This window comes from Lontra canadensis, unplaced genomic scaffold, assembly GCF_010015895.1.
Source record: "Lontra canadensis isolate GAN:19392208 unplaced genomic scaffold, GSC_riverotter_1.0 scaffold2, whole genome shotgun sequence".
NCBI classification, from domain to species: Eukaryota; Metazoa; Chordata; class Mammalia; order Carnivora; family Mustelidae; genus Lontra; species Lontra canadensis.
This window is the reverse complement of record NW_022630996.1, coordinates 24,942,298-24,963,565: the sequence shown is the minus strand read 5'-3', so window position 1 is coordinate 24,963,565 and position 21,268 is coordinate 24,942,298. Positions and strand designations below refer to the sequence as shown.

The following is a 21,268-nucleotide window of genomic DNA, read 5'->3' as shown; positions in this document are numbered from 1 at the left end:
TTTAGAACACGGGCTGAGGAACATATATTCTTAGAGCTGGAAGAGGCCCAAAAGTGCATCAATTGTCTTCACAGGCAGGTCAGCAAGCAGGCATTGAGAGGTAACTCTCCTACATTTATATGATCAGCTAATGGCAAAGTACCGAGCCATGATTCTTCATACCCTATTCGTCTCATGTCTTAGAGAGACAAAATCTAAGTCCAGAAGAAAAGAGCAATAATTATTTCAATACTATCCAACGTCATTAAAATACAAAGAACCAGCATTACTTGAATAGCAACTAATTCTCTAAAAAGTCATTCTGCATGGAAAATATAATTACCACATTGATAATCAATAAAATGTTTTTGTAGTTGCTAGGGCTCAAAGAAAGCTAAGAAGCGAATGAGCAAACCAGAGCTGTGTGAGTATCCTCCCATGGTGCCAGCAGCCCCAGCAGGGGGAGGAAGGGTGAACAAAGCTGCGAATGGCACTCACTCAGATTCTCCAGCAGGTGCTTGCAGTCATCAGTGGCGACATCGTGCGCGGTCCGATTACACTTATCTCTCCTTTCTGGCTCAAGCCCTCCGTGCTTACACAAGATTTCCAGGCAGTCCTGTAAAGGCAAAGGCTCTATTACCTCACGTCCAAATGAATAAACTCAAATGAAAAATTCAAGGGAAAAGTCATTCTGCTGGAACGAGCAAATCAGAAATTCTCAGCTAGAAATTGTATTTCAGTTCCAGCAACCCAAATACATTCATCTAAACACCGGCTCAAAATGGAAAGCAAGGAGGGCTTCATTCAAATGTGATCACAGGACCACAACATCGCTCCACAGAACAGCCTTTCTCAAAAGAAAAAAAGCTTACTAATCACTCATGTTGCGGAGTGAAATTAAGAAGGAAATTGACTTCAGCAGGCAGTATCCTTTTATGGTAATTTGACAATATAAAGCAAACAGACTTTTGCTACAACTGGTGCTCTGGGCTATTTTCTAGATGAACTGTTTTCCTGGTCATGTAAGTGCAGGGTTCCAATTTTAACAATTCTGAGTCCCCGCCGCAAGCACATTTATATTTGTGATCTTACGCTGTCCTATTTTTATTTGAAAAATATGAACACCATGCTGAATTTTTAGAAAAATTTTCCCAATAGATACTGAAGATATGTGTCCTCTCTTTCTTAGCTCTATCTTCTTCTATGTTGCTTCAGGAAATCCCCACCAAAAAAAGTGTCAGGAACCTATGAAATGGAAACTCTAAATTCTCCAAAATTTTTCATAACAAAGTAGAAGACAATATATGTGCAAACGTTTTCAAGTAAGTAATTGCATGATAGGATAGAGCTTCAGGATATTGGCCAAGGACCTCTGCTATACCAACTTTGAATACTTGATGACTTGTTTACTGATTTCCCAACAGAATAAGCACAGAACTGAATAGACCAGAAACCATAAAAAGGAACTAAAAATTAAACAAGCAACATCCTTTCCATCTCTCCCTTAAACACACACACACACACACACACACAGGGCTTTGGACAGATTTCATTTTTTCACTTCTAACAACACTAAACCAGGTAGTTTGAAAATCTTGCTGTAAAGCATCTTTTTCTGTTTTGTAAAACACAGAAATATCATTTTTTGTTTTTTATTTATATATATTTTTTATTGACATATACTATCCTCATACAAAAGTCGACAAATAAGCTTGAAGTATCACAGAGTGAGCATAACTACGTAAGGCGTACTCTGGAAGCCTCCTCTATGTTCCATCTCCTCCTCTTTCCCCCACAGATAACTACTGTGATGATTTCTAGTAACAGTTGCTGGTTTACCCGTTTATCAACTTAATATAAGTGGAATCATACTGCAATTTCACTTTCATATTTGGCCTCTTTTCATTCAACATAATGTCCATAAAATTCATCCACATGTTGAAACTAATTATAGTTTATTCTTTTTTTTTTTTTAAAGTACTGTGTGGTCTTCCATGTGTGGTTTTGTGAATACATCATCACTTACTTATCTATTCTCTTGTTAATGGACATCGGGATCTACTATGAATGTTCCAGTACGCATCCTTTGATGGACACATGTACACATTTCTGTTGGATGTTATGTTCAGAGCTGACCTGCTGGGTCACAGGCTAAGCATATGTTGTTCCAGGTCAGTATATACTGCAAAGAGCTTTCTAGAAGTGGCTATACCAATTTCCACTCCCACCAGGAGTACATGAGTTCCAATTGCTTCATACTGCCCTCCAAAACAGACTTTAATATGTGAGTTCATAAGGAAGTACAGGAAACCCCTAAGGGTCAAAAAGAAAGTAAGTAAGCGAAAACCACCAATTAAATGAAATCTGAACAGGAAGCCAGTGCTGGTGTGAGGGCCAAGCGGATGTAGGGAATCTTTTCAGATGCTGGCGGGATGAGAGACTAGGTCTTCGGAGCCCAAAAATGGAGGAGCTGAACCAGAGGTTTGCCTGAAAAGGGAACTGACTGGAACACTGGTTTCTCACTGCCCCTGCTCAGATTGGAGGGATCTCCTCTAACAGCTATAATCAAAGTCTGTTTGTTTTTGTAGATAGGTCTAGGGTTCAAATTCAGAAACTCTCTAAGCCAAGAAATAAACTGAAAACAAAGTCAAATATATAAATAACAGTTCTTATCCAACTGTTTTGACTAATTGGTATAATACCAATAAATGCATCATATAGTAGATGAGAACTTCAGAAACGCTGATTTAGAAATGAACTCTAATGGGGAATTAACCAGAATGCAATCGAACACTAAACTCAGTGAATTCCCAAAGAAGAGATAAGAATAATACCTTTATTATGCAAGTTAATACTTGCAGCAAAAGCAGAAAAGCCAAAACAGACCTGGATCCTAATTCTGCCAATGTAAATGATTTTATCTATAACATTAGGTAAATCATTTAACATTTTTGTTTCAGTTTCCTTATCTTTGTTTAAATATCTGTACTTTCAGAGTTGTTATGTGACTTAAAAGATGCATTAAAAGGGGCGCCTGGGTGGCTGAGTGGGTTAAAGCTTCTGCCTTCAGCTCAGGTCATGATCTCGGGGTCCTGGGATCAGCCCTGCATCGGGCTCTCTGCTCAGCAGGGAGCGTGCTTCCCCGCCTATTTGTGATCTCTCTCTCTGTCAAATAAATAAATAAAATCTTGAAGAAAAAAAAAAGATGCATTAAAAGTTCATTCTCAGGGGCGCCTGGGTGGCTCAGTGGGTTAAAGCCTCTGCTTTCGGCTCAGGTCATGATCCCAGGGTCCTGGGATCGAGCCCCACATTGGGCTCTCTCTGCCTGCCTCTCTGCCTACTTGTAATCTCTGTCTGTCAAATAAATAAATAAAATCTTTAAAAAAAAAAAGTTCATTCTCAGCCATGTACTAAGCTCTTAATATTTATTAGCTGTCATTATCATAATCAACATAATCACCAATTAGAAAATAGCCCAAATATTCAATTAGTTGGTGAGGAATTATAGCACATCGACCAATGTCAATGATCTCAATATAATTCTAGGTGATGTTACTTCAAATTAGAAACAGAAATGATAAAAGATCCAACCCAAATCTGCAAGATTCTTTCACCTCTGACCTTCAAAGTATACAAGTTTTATTATTCTCAGGTAGGTCAGTGGGCAATAATATAAGCAAAGACTTTCTCTATAAGGAAGCAAGCAATGTCGATCCCCGGGAGGCTAGCAGGGTGACGTGTATCCATGCTACAAGTGTGAATTCCACACCATGCCGGGCTCCACGGGGAAGAGGAAGAAGGTGAAAACCTCCACCCAACTGACACCAACAAGCGTGGCGACAGCTATCTGAGTGCCCCTAAGTGCCAGGCACAGTTCTAACACTTCGCAAGTATTCAGTGTTCGTTAACCCCCACCACTTTAAGAGATACTAAGCACTCTGCCAGGTCCTGCTGGAAAGGAGGATTGTGACGATAAGCAAGACCATAGTCCTGCTTCTCAGGGAGGAATGTGAAGTGTAGTAGAGACATGGGCAAAATGCACTCAAGGGATGGCCAAAGTTGCACTAGGTGGAAGAGGGAGGAAAGGTGGAGAAAGGAATCTAAGCTCTCTCCTTGATGGGTGGGATATGTGAAGAGGGTAAATGCCGTGATGCCAGTCCCTGCTTATGGAAATCTATGTCCAACATGGGTGTCCAGCCAGGGTGTCCTACCCAAGTGACACAAAGCAAGAGATCTGGACAAGTGGGTTTAAACCAAAGTCCTATTCACCGTGCTAGAGATACATTTGCTGCAACAGAGACTTGAAAAGCGGAGGTTTTTAAGCTTAAGCTTTCATTCCCACTCACATCCTACTCACCAGAACTTAGGTAGGTGACTTTATGACCTGCCAAGGAGTCTAGAGAAAGTGATCTTTATATTGGGTGGTCATGGACCCAGAACTCTGCAAAATCCATTACTACACAGGAAGCGGGGAAGAGATGTTGAAGGTCAGAGACACACCTCTGCCATGGTCCTTTAAGGAGAGCTGAGAAGCAAGGTAGAAGGGACAGGGAGACTAAGTAGAAACCCCAAGTCCAAGGAGCTAGATATAAGATCAAGATCAGGTCAGGGAGCAGAGAGTCTGACAGTGGGCAGAGGGAGGGAGAATGAAAGCAGTCTGCAAATGCACAGGGTGAACACCCCAGGGGTGTGGGTGTGCCCACGGACTTGCAGCACAGGGAGATGGAGGCTGTTAAGATGAGAAATAATGGCATAAGCAACAGGGTAGATTTAGGGGGGAATGGCCAAAGACAAAGACAGCTGGAGTTAGCTGTGAAGGGCTGAGTTCTAAGGCTGGCATGGAGATAGGTTTTCTGCAGGCATGAGGATATATTCAGGAAGCAAAGTGCCATGATAAGTTTGATTCTTAAAAGCAACTGGTACGTTTGGAAGATGTCCTGAAGGAAGGTGAAACGAAGGAGCTCAGTTAGGAAGAAGAGCAGTAAGAGTCCACTCGCTCATCAGTTCAGCAAACAGCACTCGCAGGCCAGAGACTCTGCTGGACACGGCACATACAAAAATGGAAAAGTGTTCTTTTTTGGAGGAGATGGAGAGAGAGACAGGCATGCAAACAATAAAAGTAGAAGCACTCTAAGTGAAGTGTGGAGAGGTGCCCTGGGAACACCTCACTTCTGGAAGCCAAGACTTAAGCTGAGATGTTTTCCAGGCAAGGAAGGGTCAGGAGAGGAGAAGAGGCCATTTGAGGTAATGGGAACAGCAGACACAAAGACAGGGAGGGGAGAGCGAGCACAGGGTGTTGGCGCAGCAGCCAGCAGTGCCTGCTCAGAGCACAGAAGGCATTAGGGGAGGAGACAGGAAGTGGGCCTATGGAGGTGAACTGAGTCCAGAGCAGGAAGGGACTTGTCTGTCACCATAGAGGCCTGACACTTATCCTAGACGTGACAGACCCCTGGAAAGATGCTAAGCAGGGAAATTACATGACCAAATTCCCCGGTCTGAAAGGCCCCTCTCATGGCAGGCTGCAGGGGCAGAGAGACCACAGATGAAGAGCCTGGTAGAACCTGCAGGAATCCAGACAGCAGATGGGGAGGGCTCCCCAGGGGCAGTGCCCACGGGATATGGAGGAGGCAACATAGCCAAACTCCATATGCGAAGGAATAAAATCTAGAGTTATATGAATCATTTGAACTCGTTAAGTCAGGAAGACAGAGCAAGTAAACACAAATGCCCGGTGATGGTACTGGATTCAGAAGGAACAAGAGATGCAGCAGACTGGCTAAGGGATGCAGCCAGGTGGAGCTCTCTCATGGAAGCCAAAGTGAATATGATCGTCAATGGGGTTACCATATAATTCCCCAACTGGTCCACTTTTAAGAGATAAAAGGGGGGAACTGTTAATAATTACACTGGGGTGACAGGCATAAAGAATGGCTCTACTGGGCAAAGGAATTTTGCTGCTCTAGTTTTCAAGGAGATGCCCTATAAACTGTGGCCCTCCTGAATAGTACGTTCTTGGGTAGAGTCAGGAAATGGCTAAGAAAAGCTACAGATAACGTTTTGGAATCTCTATAGGTTGTAAACTGGGGATCAGTAAGATCAGGCAAGGGAAAAAGTACAGAGCGCAAGGAGGAAAAAGATCAAAACCCAGATCCACGAAAGGTGTTAGCGGAGAACAAGGAGAGTCCACGTCTTGGGTGAGGAGTGCAACGGGACTCTGGTTGGCTAAGATTAGATCAGAATCCTTTAGGATTCTGTCCGTTAATCACTGCTGCTCAAATTAAGCAAGGATGCAATGCTCTGCATTGAATATTCTGGAATAATAGCCTTCCCTTTGTTTACTAACAGCTGAGTCGTCTGGCCTTTTCAAAAACAATTTCATAAAAGTTAAGGGGGAAGAAAAAAGAAATAACCATGGAGAATCTAAAACATAAAACAGATTCCCAAGAACAGATTTCTATGTATCATGATCAACCTCTTTGCAAAGAGTTGGTCCAACCTCACAGGTATCTTATCCTTCTCCTCTCCCAGCCAGTTACCCAATTCCACATGACAAGAAGTTGAGCGACTCCCATCATCTTATTCTCTGCAGTTATGACCCAGGGAGAGGAAATCTAAATCTTGGGTCCCCCTGTGGGCCTATACTTGAGACACATACCCTCATCAGACCACCCAGTCGGGGTGGAGGCCACTGTGCCAGAGGATGAGACTGCCACTCCCTGGCTACAAGATAATTATGCATCAGGCAGACCACAGTCCTAACACAATGCAAGAATGGCATAAAGATGGTCACAAGAGGGCCACTGCCTGATCAGGGGGCAGTAAGCCTGCCTAGAGATGACTGCCAGGATGCTGGAAAGAAACATCTGGAAGACAGGTAAAAAAGCCAGGTGTGGCGATTGAGGTTTGGGATGCATGACTGCAGAAGCCACAGTTCAAGCTGAAAGATTGGATAAACTCTTAAAATTAAAACAGGACAGCCAGTTGCAAATGGGGCATGGGAGTTGCTATGATTAAACGAAAGAGAAAAACCAGAAAAACAAAGAGAAAGCCTGGTCCTTGAAATAGGAGGCAAAGTAAGGGTAAGGCAGGGTCTGAAAGCAGAGGAGGGAGTCTGCACGAAATAATCAACACGTTAACCCAGAGAGACTGCGTAAGAGCCTGAGTGAGAGGAAACCACCAGCTTCGGTCATAGCACATAAACTGGGATTATAGTCTAGTCCTGCAGCCAAACACACACACAGCCCTCCGAAATAAAGAATCTCTTTGTACGAGAGCTACAACAACAGAGATATCAAATTCAGAAAATCTCCTTAATGTTTCTATTGCACTAATCTGGCATGTCAGAGGTCTCGTAACACAACAGAGTTTCACTAAGAAACTCTTCTTTCTATTCACACTGTGATGAAAACAAAGGTTTGCCCTCGATGATAAGTCACAGGCCTGCTTTAGAGAGAGGCACTCCTTTTCCCGAACACTAAATGGTGACTTGCGTACTGGGAGAAAGACCAAGACTAAAGTGGGAGAAGCAGCACTGATTTGGGAATCTGATCTTCCCTGAACTGACCTTGGGGAATTTGTTACACTATTCTCTGAGACTTGATTTTTCATCTACAAAATGAGGAGGTTGGTCTCAATAAGCTATATACCTTCAAGCTCTGAGATCACAATTTTTTAATGAAAAACTCATGGAAACAAGTAATGATGTACCGCAGTCTTATGTAGGTCGGACACATAGATGCTGCTGGGCAGAGAAGAAACATTTTTTTTAAGCTCGGCTTGTGGTCAGGGTAGAATTTTTCACCCACGAAACGATTAACTCAGAATTATAAATTTTTTTTTTTCCCCCAGAAAATGTCTTAGGAACTTAGTTGTAAATGGATTAGCTCTCTGGAGAACTATGTCAGCCAGGATATGAACTCTGTATTAAGCAAATGACGCAGAAGAACTTTCCCGTACCCTTGACTAGGAAGGAAGGCAGCATGGTACAGGGTGAAGATAATGAAATCAGGCAATCTGGGCTTCATTCCCAACTTCTCTCTATTACTCCCTCCAGGGTTTAAATGTCCTAATCATAAAATGAAGAGGCTAGCCTGGAAGATAAAGTATTCATTCTGGGGCTTAAAAAAAAAATCTATTATTTTAATCTATGATTTTACTCAGCAGTGTGCCAAAGTTGTCAGTCACGATCACTTTTAAAAATCTCTCTTTTCTTATTCAAAATTTATCTTATGCCTTTTAAAGAAGATAGAGGGAGAGTCATTTTCTATGAGAGAAAGTGGTCATATTTCCCTTTACTCAACAATGACAGAGCATCTATGTGGGCCCAGGGCCTGAGGATCCTTGAAGATACCATCCTTGATTACAAAAAGGCACTAGGGGGGTACCTGGGTGGCTCAGTGGGTTAAGCCTCTGCCTTCGGCTCAGGTCATGATCCCAGGGTCCTGGAATCGAGTCCCGCATCGGGCTCTCCGCTTAGCAGGACTCCTGCTTCCTCCTCTCTCTCTGCCTGCCTCTCTGCCTACTTGGGACCTCTGTCTGTCAAATAAATAATAAAATCTTTAAGAAAGGGACGCCTGGGTGGCTCAGTTGGTTAAGCAGCTGCCTTCGGCTCAAGTCATGATCCCAGCGTCCTGGGATCGAGTCCTGCCATCGGGCTCCTTGCTCAGCAGGGAGCCTGCTTCTCCCTCTGCCTCTGCCTGCCATTCTGTTTGCCTGTGCTCTCACTCGTGCTCTCTCTCTCTCGCTCTCTGACAAATAAATAAATTAAAAAAAAGATCTTTAAGAAAAAAAAAAAAAAAGAGGCACCAGGACCAAGAAGGAGTTCATAATGAAGTTCATGATCATAACCATAACTGCTGAGCAGCAACACAAGAGCCCCACACTGCAGGTAACCCACCCTGGCAGTGTTTTCTCTTCTGCAGAGCATGAGATGCTCAGCAGCGGAACAGTGTAGATCAGTGATGCTTCTTTTGTTTTTTTTTTTAATTTTTTAATTTTTTGGTCTCCAGGTTGAATGTACACAACCCACTCCTATCAGTAACATCTTGCCTTATACTCAGATTTTCTTGAGGGGTAGAACAGGTTGAAAAGAACCCTTTCAATGTACCCTTCTACCACCAAATGAGATTCATAGTCTTAGATTAACCGTGTGTTTTCCAGTGTAAACTTTTCACAGCTCTCAACTCTGTCTCCTAAAAACTTTTACGTCATACATATTGCATCCCATTCAAGACAAGACACGTATATCAAGCTCACAAAATTTTTGTACTTTTTTATTAACGGGCAAAATGGGAGCAAACTACTAAAAAGCAAAATCTGCACATTTAACTAAATCATGCCTTTTGCTCATTAAAAAAAAAATGTCCAAAATGAACAGCTTCTGTTCTAGGTCGTAATAATAGGAAGTTACCCAACCAAGAGCTCCAAATGTAATTTCTAGCTATTCCCAGATATCTCCATCTGGATGAACACCTCAGCACTTAAATCCAGCATGTCTAAACCCACGTTCCGTCTTCTTGATCACAATGACGCCTCTTCTCTTCTCTTTCTGGGAACGTCACGGCACCCCTTCTTGTCAGCTCCCTCTTCTGCACCTAATCTGTCTGCAACCCAAGGGACACTTCTGGTCTGTAATGTCTCATTATTTCTGCCACTCTCTTCATCTTTCACCTACTCTATCTTCCTGCCACCCATTTTTTCATAACTCTTAATCTTCTCTATGTTATTGCTAAATTAATCATTCAACCTATAGAACTGATTGTTTTGCTCCTTTGTACAAAACATGTCAGTGGCTTTACTCTGACCAGTAAATAAAGTCCCAATTCCTTAAAACGTCACTGACGCCCATGCAGTACTATGAAACCCCCAGTTCCATCTTATTTCTCACTACCTCTCATCAGCTTAGCCGGTGCTGTTGCCCACCTCCCTCCTTCCAGGCTCTGTTCCTCCTGGGGCCCAATCTCACCTACTTGCCAATCCCAACGAGAAGTGGCGAATGTAACCTACTCTGCAAGGCCAAGATCACTTCCATTGCCTCCTGAAAGGGCCATTTCTGAGTCTAAGATCCCTGTGACTCTGCTCTCTGAAACAGGTACATTCTCTTTTTTCAAAAAATAAGATAAAATTTGCATTTTCATACTGTTCCAACCGCATGTCCATTACCCTTATTTTAATTTGTTGTGTTCTCTTGTCTATACTTGTCCTGTACCCTGTTTTCTTGCCACTGAACTAGCAGTTAGTTGCTCGTGTAAACAATCCAGAGAGATGTCAGCTTACACAGTGCCCTGCACTCGGGAGCTCCCTAAAAGTTTTTTATTGCTGAAGTACATTATTGCTAAACTGATCAAAACAGAAAAAAGCATGAGGGAATGGCCTACTATTTCCTTAATAATCAGAATCATTTTCTACTCTAACTGATGAGTGAAATCTTGAGAACACTTATCTACCAGTAAAACAGCCCAGCAAGAGTGTAACTGAGGTAGTTCAGAGTTGAGAGCAAGCAATTCCATCCTGGCCCTCCCTCTAACCAGTAGCATGGCCTTGGTCCATGAATCAAACATTCCAGTTGACTAAATCAACACCAAACTCCTTCTCCTAATCTTACACAAGATTAAGACCAAAAAAAAAAAAAAAGTCTGAAATTACTCCCACATTTGCTAACAAACTCCAAGTATGATTTTTATAGAAGTCTCAGGGTGACTGGGTGGCTCAATCAGTTAAGCACAGGATGTCAGCTGGGGTCATGATCTCAGGGGCCTGGGATTAAGCCCCACAGGACAGGCGGGAAGTCTGCCTCTCCCTCTCCTTCTGCCTTTTCCCCTGCTTGTGCACGTTCTCTTACTCTCTTGCCTCACAAATAAATAAATAAAATCTTATTTAAAAAAAAGAAGTTTCCTATACAGTTGACTGTAAGTCCTACTGGTCAGGAAAAAGGTCAGTTAATATGGGTAGTTGACTGTCTCCTGCAATGGTATCACTCAATCTCCAATCATTCCATTGAAATACACTCAGTCAATAGCAGACAATTGTGTCACTCATCAAATTACAACCAGGTAATGACGCCAGCTGCTACCAGACACACCTTAAAACCTTTTGAAGCAGCAATATGGGCAGCCGTCCAGCCTTCTCTGTCAGCGTGGTTAATGAGGTCTGCAGGAACGACAGGCTTGGATGTGCCTTCAGGACTCTCTTCTCCTTGATCCAAGTCAAAGACACTTGACTCGGGTTCCTCTTCATGCAAAGAGTTTCTCCGAGCTGGTGCTCTATGGTACATAAGAAGCTTGAGGCTGTCCACATTACCAGCATCCACAGCTGCGTGAACTGGTGTCCAGCCATCCTAAAAATAAAATGACCAGGAAGAAAAGAGTTGATTACAACATTAATGTTGAGAACAGTCTTATTTTAAAGTTCACCTCTAAATGTTCTTGGGCATGAACCAGTGAGCAGGGAAAAGCAGGCATTCCAATCCTGAATATCATTGATGAGCTAAGTCAAGTTCTCAGACCTCTGTCAATTACAGTAATACCCATTGCTATGACTCATGTTCGCTCTTCTGTAAGAATTTCCATTTAATGGTTAGCCATTTGGAGTTTAATAGTACAAAAAAGAATGAACTCTAGCATGAAGATTTTTCAATATTTATATCCAAATACAGTATTATTAGTAATGTACTAAATGAATGCGGCTGTAAGCCAGCTTTACATACGAGGCAGAGTCTTAACTGGTGATCTTAAAATTTTATGCCAGTGATTCTTGAAGGAAAAAATCTAGGTAATATGGAAAAGGTGGACATATAGGAAAAGCAAGGCCAATTTCACTTTGTGAATGTCTATGGACCTCTGTTGTGAGCTCTCTGATTGTGGTTGGAAACATAAATGCAAGCTTAGAAAATGTTCCAACTAAAATTATTGGGCCCATTCTCTAGAATGTTACTGTGAGGTCTTCATTATCCACTTAGCTTGTTGACAGAGTAAATTCAGACCTCTCTTCTAGGGCAGTGGTTCTCAAGAGTGGTCACCAGACCAGCAGTAGCAGCATCACCTGGGAACTGCTAGAAATGAGAGTTGTTCAGCCTCCACCCAGACCAATTGAATGAAAAACTCTGGAGGGGAGGCCCAGCAATCTGTGCCCTCACCAGCCCTCTGGGGGATTCAGACATTCAGAAATTTGACAAGCACTTTTCTAGGGAAAACCTTTCCATCTCTCAAGGGTCTTCCTTCCACTCAGGTACCAGTCTTCATTACAGTTGTAAGACTCATAAAAGAACAGAATTATTTTGTTGATTTGTATCTTTTACTTTATTTTCCTTTTTGGCCAATTTTTTTTTAAAGGGTATTTCATATTGCTCTATTAAGTATATTTAAGTGAACTAAAGCACACTTTAAAAAAAATAACAGGGTAGAAGACAAGGAAAGACAGTAAGTGGTAACAGTGTACATTTAGAGGAGGTCTCTGATCATTTGCTAAAGCCATCTCTTGATGACGTGGGTTTTTGTCTGGTTCTGTACTTCACACCAGTGAAGTCGACTCGGCTAAGACAAGACCATGGCTAGGCAGTAAATGGAATACCTTAGAGTTCTCAGGCATACACTCCCGCCAGGCAAAGCATTTCACGGCTTAGACTTTGTTGGGCTTAGACTTCACTTGGGTAAGCCTTAATCAGGCACCAGAGTGAGTGTAAGTGCTCCTGACCTTCCCTAGTCAAACCTCTTGACTTTTTCCTAATTTTTACATTACAAAGGCTGTGTAATCATTTCTGAAAAACTTTCAATTTTCCATTCCCCCTTTGATTTATTAAAAATCATAGGAAATAATTATTCCCTTAAGTTCCTCTATCAAATATACCGTTTTCCTCTGTACTTCGGAGACTCGATTGTTGCAATTATTCAGTTCATCAACAAGTAGCTTCAGAGCATGGACTTCTGTGTTCTCCTACAGGACGTGACTTACATTTTTATTTTTATGCTGTACTACTTACTTTTCATTCAGTTTGGTAATGTGAAATTCATTCACTTTTTATATATAAGGTAGAATTTTATATTAAGTATGTGTAGTATCACAGATTTCTTAAACTGTATAAACTAAATGAGTAAGTATAACATTGGACTATTTTCTCAGATTCTCAAAAAATAAGTAAAAAGGATTTTTTTTTTTAAAGCTCTAGCAATAGGACTCAATGGAAAATGTTTATACTTGGCTTATATCCCTGGTTATAACATTAATTGTTGGTTCTCTTTTAGTAAATTATTTAAGAAAATCCACCATCTGATGCAGGTGCTATGGAAAACAGCATGCGGGTTCCTCAAAAAGTTAAAAATAGAACTAAACTATGACCCAGCAATCACACTACTGGATATTTTCCCAAAGAATACAAGAACACTAATTCACAGTGAGGCATGCACCCCTATGTCTGTAGCTGCATTGTTTATAATTATCAAGATATGGAAGCAGCCCAAGCATCCACCGACTGATGAATAAAGAAGATGTGAGATATATAATCTATTATATAATGGAATATTATTCAGCCATAAAAAAGAATAATGTTGCCATTTGCAACAACATGGATGGAGCTTGAGAATATAATGCTTAGTGAAGTCAGTCAGTCAGAAAAAGACAAGAACCTTATGATTTCACTCATAGGTGTAATTTATGAGAAAAAACACATAGAGGGAAAAAAGTTAAAGAGACAGAAATCAAGAAACAGAGTCTTAATTAACAAATTGATGATTACCAGAGGTGGGGGTGTGAGGGAAGGTGGGTTAAATAGTCAATGGGGACTAAGGAGTACACTTGTCATTAAAAAAAAAAAAAAAAAAAACCCAGAAAAGAAAACATAAATACAACAATAATCCAGTATCTAAGGGTGACTTATAAAATAGAAAATGTGCCTTTTTATCCTGGGAAACTTTAAGGACGTTTCCTATGATGGAAGCATGAGCTTCCATCATGATCCACACTTCACTGAGCTCAGGAATTACCTTACTTTTTGTTTTTGCAGCTTCCCAGAATAATAAAGGTGATGGAAGCTCCTTAACTCCTCTAGCCCAGAGAGGGAACCCTCTGAGAAATGCATGTCAGTGTGCACAGGATTGAGCCCCTGGTCTTCAAGTGTTTCACAACAGGTTGATGAAGACAAATTTGGGAGGGCTAATTGAGAAGTTTTAATTCAAATGCATTTGTGCGTGGCTGAGCCAGAATTGTTATCCAAGGACTCTTCCATGCATCAGACTCTAATTGTCTTCACTTTCAAAATCACTGACTTTTTCTGTGCACCTTGTACAGGAGACATCAGAGCTGTGTGGGATGCAGTCAACAGCGATTTGGGGTCCACAGTGGATTTCTGCATATAGTGCTTCCAGTTCTGGGGCAAATCAGACAATGACCCTGAACTCCATGAGGTGCTACACAATCTTACAACAACAAACATCAGTCACGGGGGAAGAGCGAGCACAGATAACTCTCCTCCGGCAATGGGCACTACCTTGTCACAAACATCTGAACATCTGTTCACTGCTTACAGTTCCCAGGCACCATACCAACTATGTTATATAGATTACCTCATTTCACTTTAATACCCCTAACCATGGCTACCATTATTGGACTCATTTTGTAGAGGGGTCAACCAAGGCACAGCAAAGTAACATAATTTGCCTAAGCTCACACAGCTTTGTGAAGGGATGGTTTGAGCCTCACAGGTTTGATTTCAGAGCCTGATCTCTCAGCCATTATGCAGTAATTTTAGATCACGGTTACTGCCACCACCGCAACAGGGGATCCTCCTGCAGCTCTTCTATAAAATAGACATTTTGAAAACATATCCAGAATCAGACAATTTACCACCATTTCTACCCCTCAACCTTGATCCAAACCACTATTACTTCTTCCCTGGATTAAAACAACAGATTCCTATGGGTCTCCCTTGCAGCTGCTCTGCCCCACCTACATTTTATTCTCAAGTCTGCAGCCAAAGTGGCTCATAAAAATGAGTCAGTTCATGTCCTTGCTCTCTTCAAAACCAACCATCCAAAGGCCTCATTCCAAGTGCTCGCCATGGCCCACGAGACCTTCTATGGCTGCCTCTAGCCACACTGGCCTGCCTGAGGTGCCCTGAGGGTACCAGAGCTCTCCACCTCCGGCCTGGCACACTGCTCCCCACATCCCTTCATGGCCCACACCCTGGCTTCTATCAGGTCTCGGCCCAAATGTCACATTTTCAGTGAAGACTTTCCCCACCAACTGAAGGAACTCCCCCAGCCCAGGCACTCCGATCTTTAAAACATCCAGCCACTATCTGTTTACTTACTTGCCTATGGTTACCCCTCCAGTCCCATGAGGATGTAAGATCCATGAGGACAGAACTGCTTGATTTGCTGCTGTCTCTCCTGTCCCGAGGACGGCTGGTGCTCAGGTAATACTTGTCGAATGATTAAAAACTTACACTTCTATCATCTCCCCTGATTTGGAAAATAGCCAGGCTACAGGTACTCATTTTTCTCTTTTACATAATTTGAGATTCAGAGGATAAAGGACTGGTTAGGCTAACGGACAAGGCTTTTCATAGCAGACACTCCAACGGAAGTCAGAGATCAGACCCTGTCCGTATTCGAGAGCCTAAAAGCAAAGAAAAACAAAGCAGCCTCTATTTTAATATATTTTGTTCTACCTACAGAGTTGGCAGACAGGGTAAATTATAGGACAAAGCCCCCCAAAACTGGTACTTACTCTGGTTTTTACACTGCGGTCTGTTCCGGCTTCTAATAAGTGTTTGATACACTCTTTATTTCCATTTTTACAGGCCAGGTATAGAGGTGTCTGTCCTTCATCAGCAGCATGATTAATGTTGGCATCGTATGCAATTAATAATTCTACACACCTAAACACAAGATTACAATTAATCAGACTAAAACTGGTTTGATTTCCGAAGGACCTGACCCAGATTATTAAATAAAGGAAATAATGCTAAAGCAATTCTGTATCTTTCTACATCAACTGTTTTTACTTATATATGTATCAACTACTGTGGGTCTTATTATATGGATACAGTTTTGTAGCAAGGCTAGAAGATATATTTTAATCACAAATTTAATCACGTCTATGGAAATTTAAGACAGCAGCATTGAACAAGTGTTTTGACACTTTTCTGTAACCAACTTGTAAACGTGGAGTCCTTGCAATGTATTTAACTAATTGGGATGAATGGCTGAACTGTATATATATATATATATATATATATGACATACATATTGTTTGTGGTTCAAAATAGCTTAAACCTTGAAAAAAGTCAGACTGCTGAGTCATTTTGAGATTTTTCACTTGAGAAAATAATTATAAATAGCTCAGACAGCAGGGCGCCATGCGCCTGCACTATAAAAGGCAGCAGAGAGGCTGAGCAAAGGGCTACCTTGGGGAGAACAGACAGCACAGGCTATCCTGTCTCCCGCAGGGGGGCTATTCACAAGGAAAAAAGATGGCTAAGCAGAAACTCACTACTCTGAGAATCAAGGAGGAAAGAAACAGGTGAATTCAAGGCTCTGTGGCATTTGTGCAAAGAACTTGTAAAATGAGATGCAAATAAGTGGAGAAAAGTAGGTTAAATCATAATCAAATTAAGAAGCAATTTACAACATCTTCATTTTCTCACGTCAGGTATATGCTTTTTTTTCTCCTGACTTTTCTTGAAAACTTTTGGTTTATATATATATATTTTTTAAAAAGTTACATATTGATATGTGTTTGTATCTCATATACATTTAAACTAATCAATGCCCAGGGTTCTTCTTTTTGACAAAGCAACCCATGCCTGCATTCCTGGTACTCTAAGACTTTCCAAGTAAGTGGCACTACTCATTGCTGGGTGACAACACATGTAAAAGCCTAGGCCTGATGAAGAAATCCCTTCTGGAAGATTCAGGACACAGACACAATATCTATGGTCCTCAACAATACGCTCACGAGGTCTGCAACCGACACACAGAAAAAAACAACGTACGCTTTAAAGATGCATTTTGAATATTTAAAACGTGACAATTAGAATCAATAACATTAGTGTGAACCTTAAAACCCGTATTATAGGAATTATGAAATATGTTAAGAATATTTCTATCAGATAGCTAATATTAACAAGTCAGGAAATGATAGATATTACAATGATGCAGAGAAAGGGGAACCCTCTTACACCATTGGTGGGAATGCAAGCTGGTGCAGCCACTCTGGGAAAAGTATGGAGGTTCCTCAAAAAGCTGAAAATAGAGTGACCCTATGACCCAGCAATCGCACCAGGGATTTACCCCAAAGATACAAATGTGATCTGAAGGGGCAGCTGTTCCCCAGTGTTTACAGCAGCAATGTCCACAACAGCCACATTGCCATTTGCAATGACAAGGATGGAACTAGAGCATATTATGCTGAATGAAATAAGTCAACCAGAGAAAGACAATTATCATATGATCTCAGTCATATGTGAATTTTTTTTTCATACGTGAAATATAAGAAACAAAACAGAGGATAATAGGGGAAGAAAGGAAAAAAATAAAACAAGACAAAATCAGAGAGGGAGACAAACTATAAGAGACTGTTAATCATAGGAAACAAAATGAGGGTTGCTGGAGGGGACATAGGGGGATGGGATAACTGGGTGATGGGTATTAAGGAGGGCATGTGATATAATGAGCACTGGGTGTTACATAAGACTGATGAATCACTGAACTCTACATCTGAAACTCTTAATACAACATATGTTAATTAACTGAATTTAAAGTTTAAAAAACTTAAAAAAAGAAAAAAAGAATGTATCTATCAGGATAGTTAGATAAACAGCTTGCATTCCCTACAGGACATTTCAGCATAGGACGAGAAAGCAGGTAGCTTAGTGGCATTCTGTTTTATAAAACCATGACTCTTAATTTTAAAAAGCCATGTCTGTGTTCAACAGACTTGGGAGGCTCCTGAAGAAATCACTGTTAAACTTACACATATTTCAGTTGGTAGGTTCTTTTGGGTTTGTGCTCTAATTACTTTTAGTATGAAAAGTTTCTGCTTCAATTTTTTAAGATGATAAAACAAGGTGAATATACTGGGATTTAATAGTGAATGAAGTGCCACTTGGAAGTTACGATTCTCGTAATCTAATTCTAGAATTTACTTTTAATGCCATCGCAAGTAAAAAAGCTTTCTTGTGTTGGGTGGTTGGTTAACAGTGAATTACAGTCTTTAATAGTGTATGTATCACTGCATATATGCTGATAGACTATAAATCGATTTTCTTCAGAAGCAAGTTCATTCACGTGAGGTCGACACACAACCCATTTCTCTTCTTCACGTTCCTCATACACAACTATTCTCCTTTAAAGAAGAAGAGCAAATTCAGGATCCTACTTCTCATTTAAATCTTCAAATATATTTAGTGAATTTATTTGCCAGTGGATTTTAAGCACTAGCTTACACATTCAGCCAGAACTGAAATATGTGTGCAGATTATAGAGACTCTTTTCACTGGGGGGAAAAGGAAGAATTCAGAGCACCACTTACTTGAAATGTCCCTGAGCAGCTGCAGCACACAAGGGTGTGAAGCCATTTTTATCAGCAGCATTGACTTGGGCTTCTGCATTCAGCAGCAATCTCACACAGTCTGTGGATTTTAATAGAAAGCCATTTAAATTCCCCATTTAGAGTTATGGTGAGCCAAATTCTAAACAAGCTCTACATAGATGCTAAACCTAAAGGACCTCTCCCGTGCGCAGTCCACCTGACAATTCTAGCATGGTGGATATGAGACCCCACAGGCTATATACAGAGAAAGTAGCCTCTTTTCCAGAAGATGCTAACGCCCCAGACTCACCAACTAGGTAAGACTCTGTGTGTGTGTGTGTGTGTGTGTGTGTGTGTGTGTGTGTGTGACTTTGGGAAGAGTTGCTGATGAGAGAAAAGATTGTTATATATCAGAAAATGTTTTACCAGATTTTTCCACCAGTCTATACCAGGAGATAATGTTATTGGGTAGAGAACAAAATCTACTTGCCGAATTGAAATACCATTCTTTGTATTTAAAGAGTTAAATTCTTACTTTGTGATGATTAACCTTTGAAATACTTCCATGTGATGGTCATCCTACGCGTAATTTCATGGGTAAGGTAAACCCACAAAAAGTCACCTAACTCTGGCATAAGTATCATCTAGGACTCGGGTTCCTCATGCTATTTGCTAGATTGAATTTCTCGACATTAAAGAAAATTCCCACAGGGCTTTTGAAGTAAAGAAGAATCCAAAAGTACTTTTAAAATCATGAGCTATCTTCTTAGCTCACTGGATTGTTCCAATTAGTCCACTTGAACACAGTGAAGCTCTGAAAACTTCTCCAAAGTACTCAACAATCATGCAGCTTATATGAGCAATGCTATTTGATTCTGGATTTGCCGGCAAATTATCTTTCTCTGTGCAACCATATGTTTTAGCAAATTTGACCACCAGACTTGAGAAACAAGAATAATTCCCAGACTTCATCAATATGTCATTTGTAGCTGTACAACTCCTCAGTTCTCTTAAAAAATCCAAATAACTATAAATTGTTCCAATGACAGAAGTTTCAGACCCATGACCTTCTCTAACTTCTAAAACTTGCCCTCACTGTAGCATGTGTTAAGTCCTGTCACTTTGACTTTCATACACAGGTATTCTAAGAGACAAATTAGAGCTATTTTGTCCTGCCTAAAGTGATTATAGATGGAAGGCTTTCTTCTAAAATGTGCTTCATAGTACTAGACCCCAAATTTTGACATCACAATACATATCATTGTGCATAAAACAAAGATCACTTTTTGCTAGCTGCAATAAAATCTACTTTAAAAAGAGATTTTTATTTATTTGAGAGTGAGTGAGTGAGCATGGGAGGACAGGCAAAGGGAAAGGGGAAAGAGAGAAAATCTCAGGCAGACCCTACGTTGAGCATGGAGCCCAATGGGGGGTTGATTTCACAACCCTCAGATCATGACCTGAGGGGAAATCAAGGGTCAGTTGCTCAACAGACTGAGCCACCCAGGTGCCCCTGAAATTTTACATTTTTACAAAACTATAGTTTGGATTTTTTTTTTAAAACAATATTTACAAAATCTTTAAATCATGCAAAAAAAAAAAAATTATCCACTACTACCTGTAAGAGAAAATCAAAACCAAAAGAACCTTTTGCTCATGGCAATGGTTACCAGTGCTTTTGACTCCCCATCCTTTTGTAAAAGGTAAGATCTTGCCATCTTTACCTGTATGTCCATTCTTAGCAGCAGAATACAAGGCAGAATGGCCATCTTCACAGGAGTAATTAATGTCCAGTCCTTCTTCATTAAGCAGCATTGATAATAAAGTGACATTTCCCTGGGCAGCAGCTTGCTGAAGAAGGGTGGGCCTGCCAGCCAGGGGGGCAGGACCACCACTCATTAGCAAAGGGGTTAGGGAGGGTGACCAGCCTGTGGGTTAAAGTGACCCTAGTTAGAGTAGGAGCAAGGACAAGAGACAGATATTACCCACTTGTTTCTGAATTACACACACACACACACACACACACACACACGCACGCACAGACATATGGATATGTATCCTTAGAGGATTATGTGGTTTCTAACATTATCAATCTGTTAATATTTACTTAGCACAAACCTGTACTGTTATTTCAATCTTGTATCTGCTAATTAAATTAATATACACGGTGACATATTATTTTTAGTTGTCAGTCTTACACATATAAATGTTAAAGTAGTGGTTGGTTTTAGGAAACTAAGATGGCTATCTCATTTTAAAAGTTCAAATTCCACTTCAAGGTTTCAAAACAATTTGAATTTTAAAATTACGAACATATTTCCTCAATTTCAATATCAATCTGAAAAGTGAACTGACATCTTTAGGTATAGAAATAATCGTAAGAAATAGAGATTTTCTTTTTTCAACCATGTTTCCAAGGTATTTAACTAAAAATTTATACAGATCACTAAGAGGGATCAAATATTGCCAAGAAATCTATTTACGTTACTTGAATTCCCTTATTTGGGGAAAAAATAATGAAGGGACCCAAGTGCTAGTCATATCAAGAGCTAAAAGAAACACGACATATATAATTGAATCTAAAATACTGTATACCAGTACAAATATGCAAGACATGATTCTGAAGACTTTGTCATCTGGCCATCTTTACAACTTGTGTACCAGAAACTTTTACTAGCCAACAAAACAGGACACTCTACCATATAGTTTTAATAAGAATCATAAGAGTTATCATAGTTAGATATTTCTCATCAGTATTTAGCAG

The 21,268-nt window shown here is 40.6% G+C and overlaps 1 protein-coding gene across 4 annotated transcripts in view; it reads right to left on the bottom strand.

The window, feature by feature from the left end:
• The window catches only part of CTTNBP2 (cortactin binding protein 2), a 149,395-nt gene that overhangs the window by 47,903 nt on the left and 80,224 nt on the right, over window positions 1-21,268 (bottom strand). For all 4 annotated transcript variants that reach the window (XM_032870674.1, XM_032870683.1, XM_032870692.1 and 1 more), the window contains 5 exons: window positions 20,229-20,432; window positions 18,505-18,604; window positions 15,700-15,850; window positions 11,060-11,314; window positions 478-595 (listed from right to left, as the gene is read on the bottom strand). In XM_032870674.1, coding sequence (XP_032726565.1) covers window positions 478-595; window positions 11,060-11,314; window positions 15,700-15,850; window positions 18,505-18,604; window positions 20,229-20,432 — 828 coding nt within the window. The remainder of the gene's footprint in view (window positions 1-477; window positions 596-11,059; window positions 11,315-15,699; window positions 15,851-18,504; window positions 18,605-20,228; window positions 20,433-21,268) is intronic.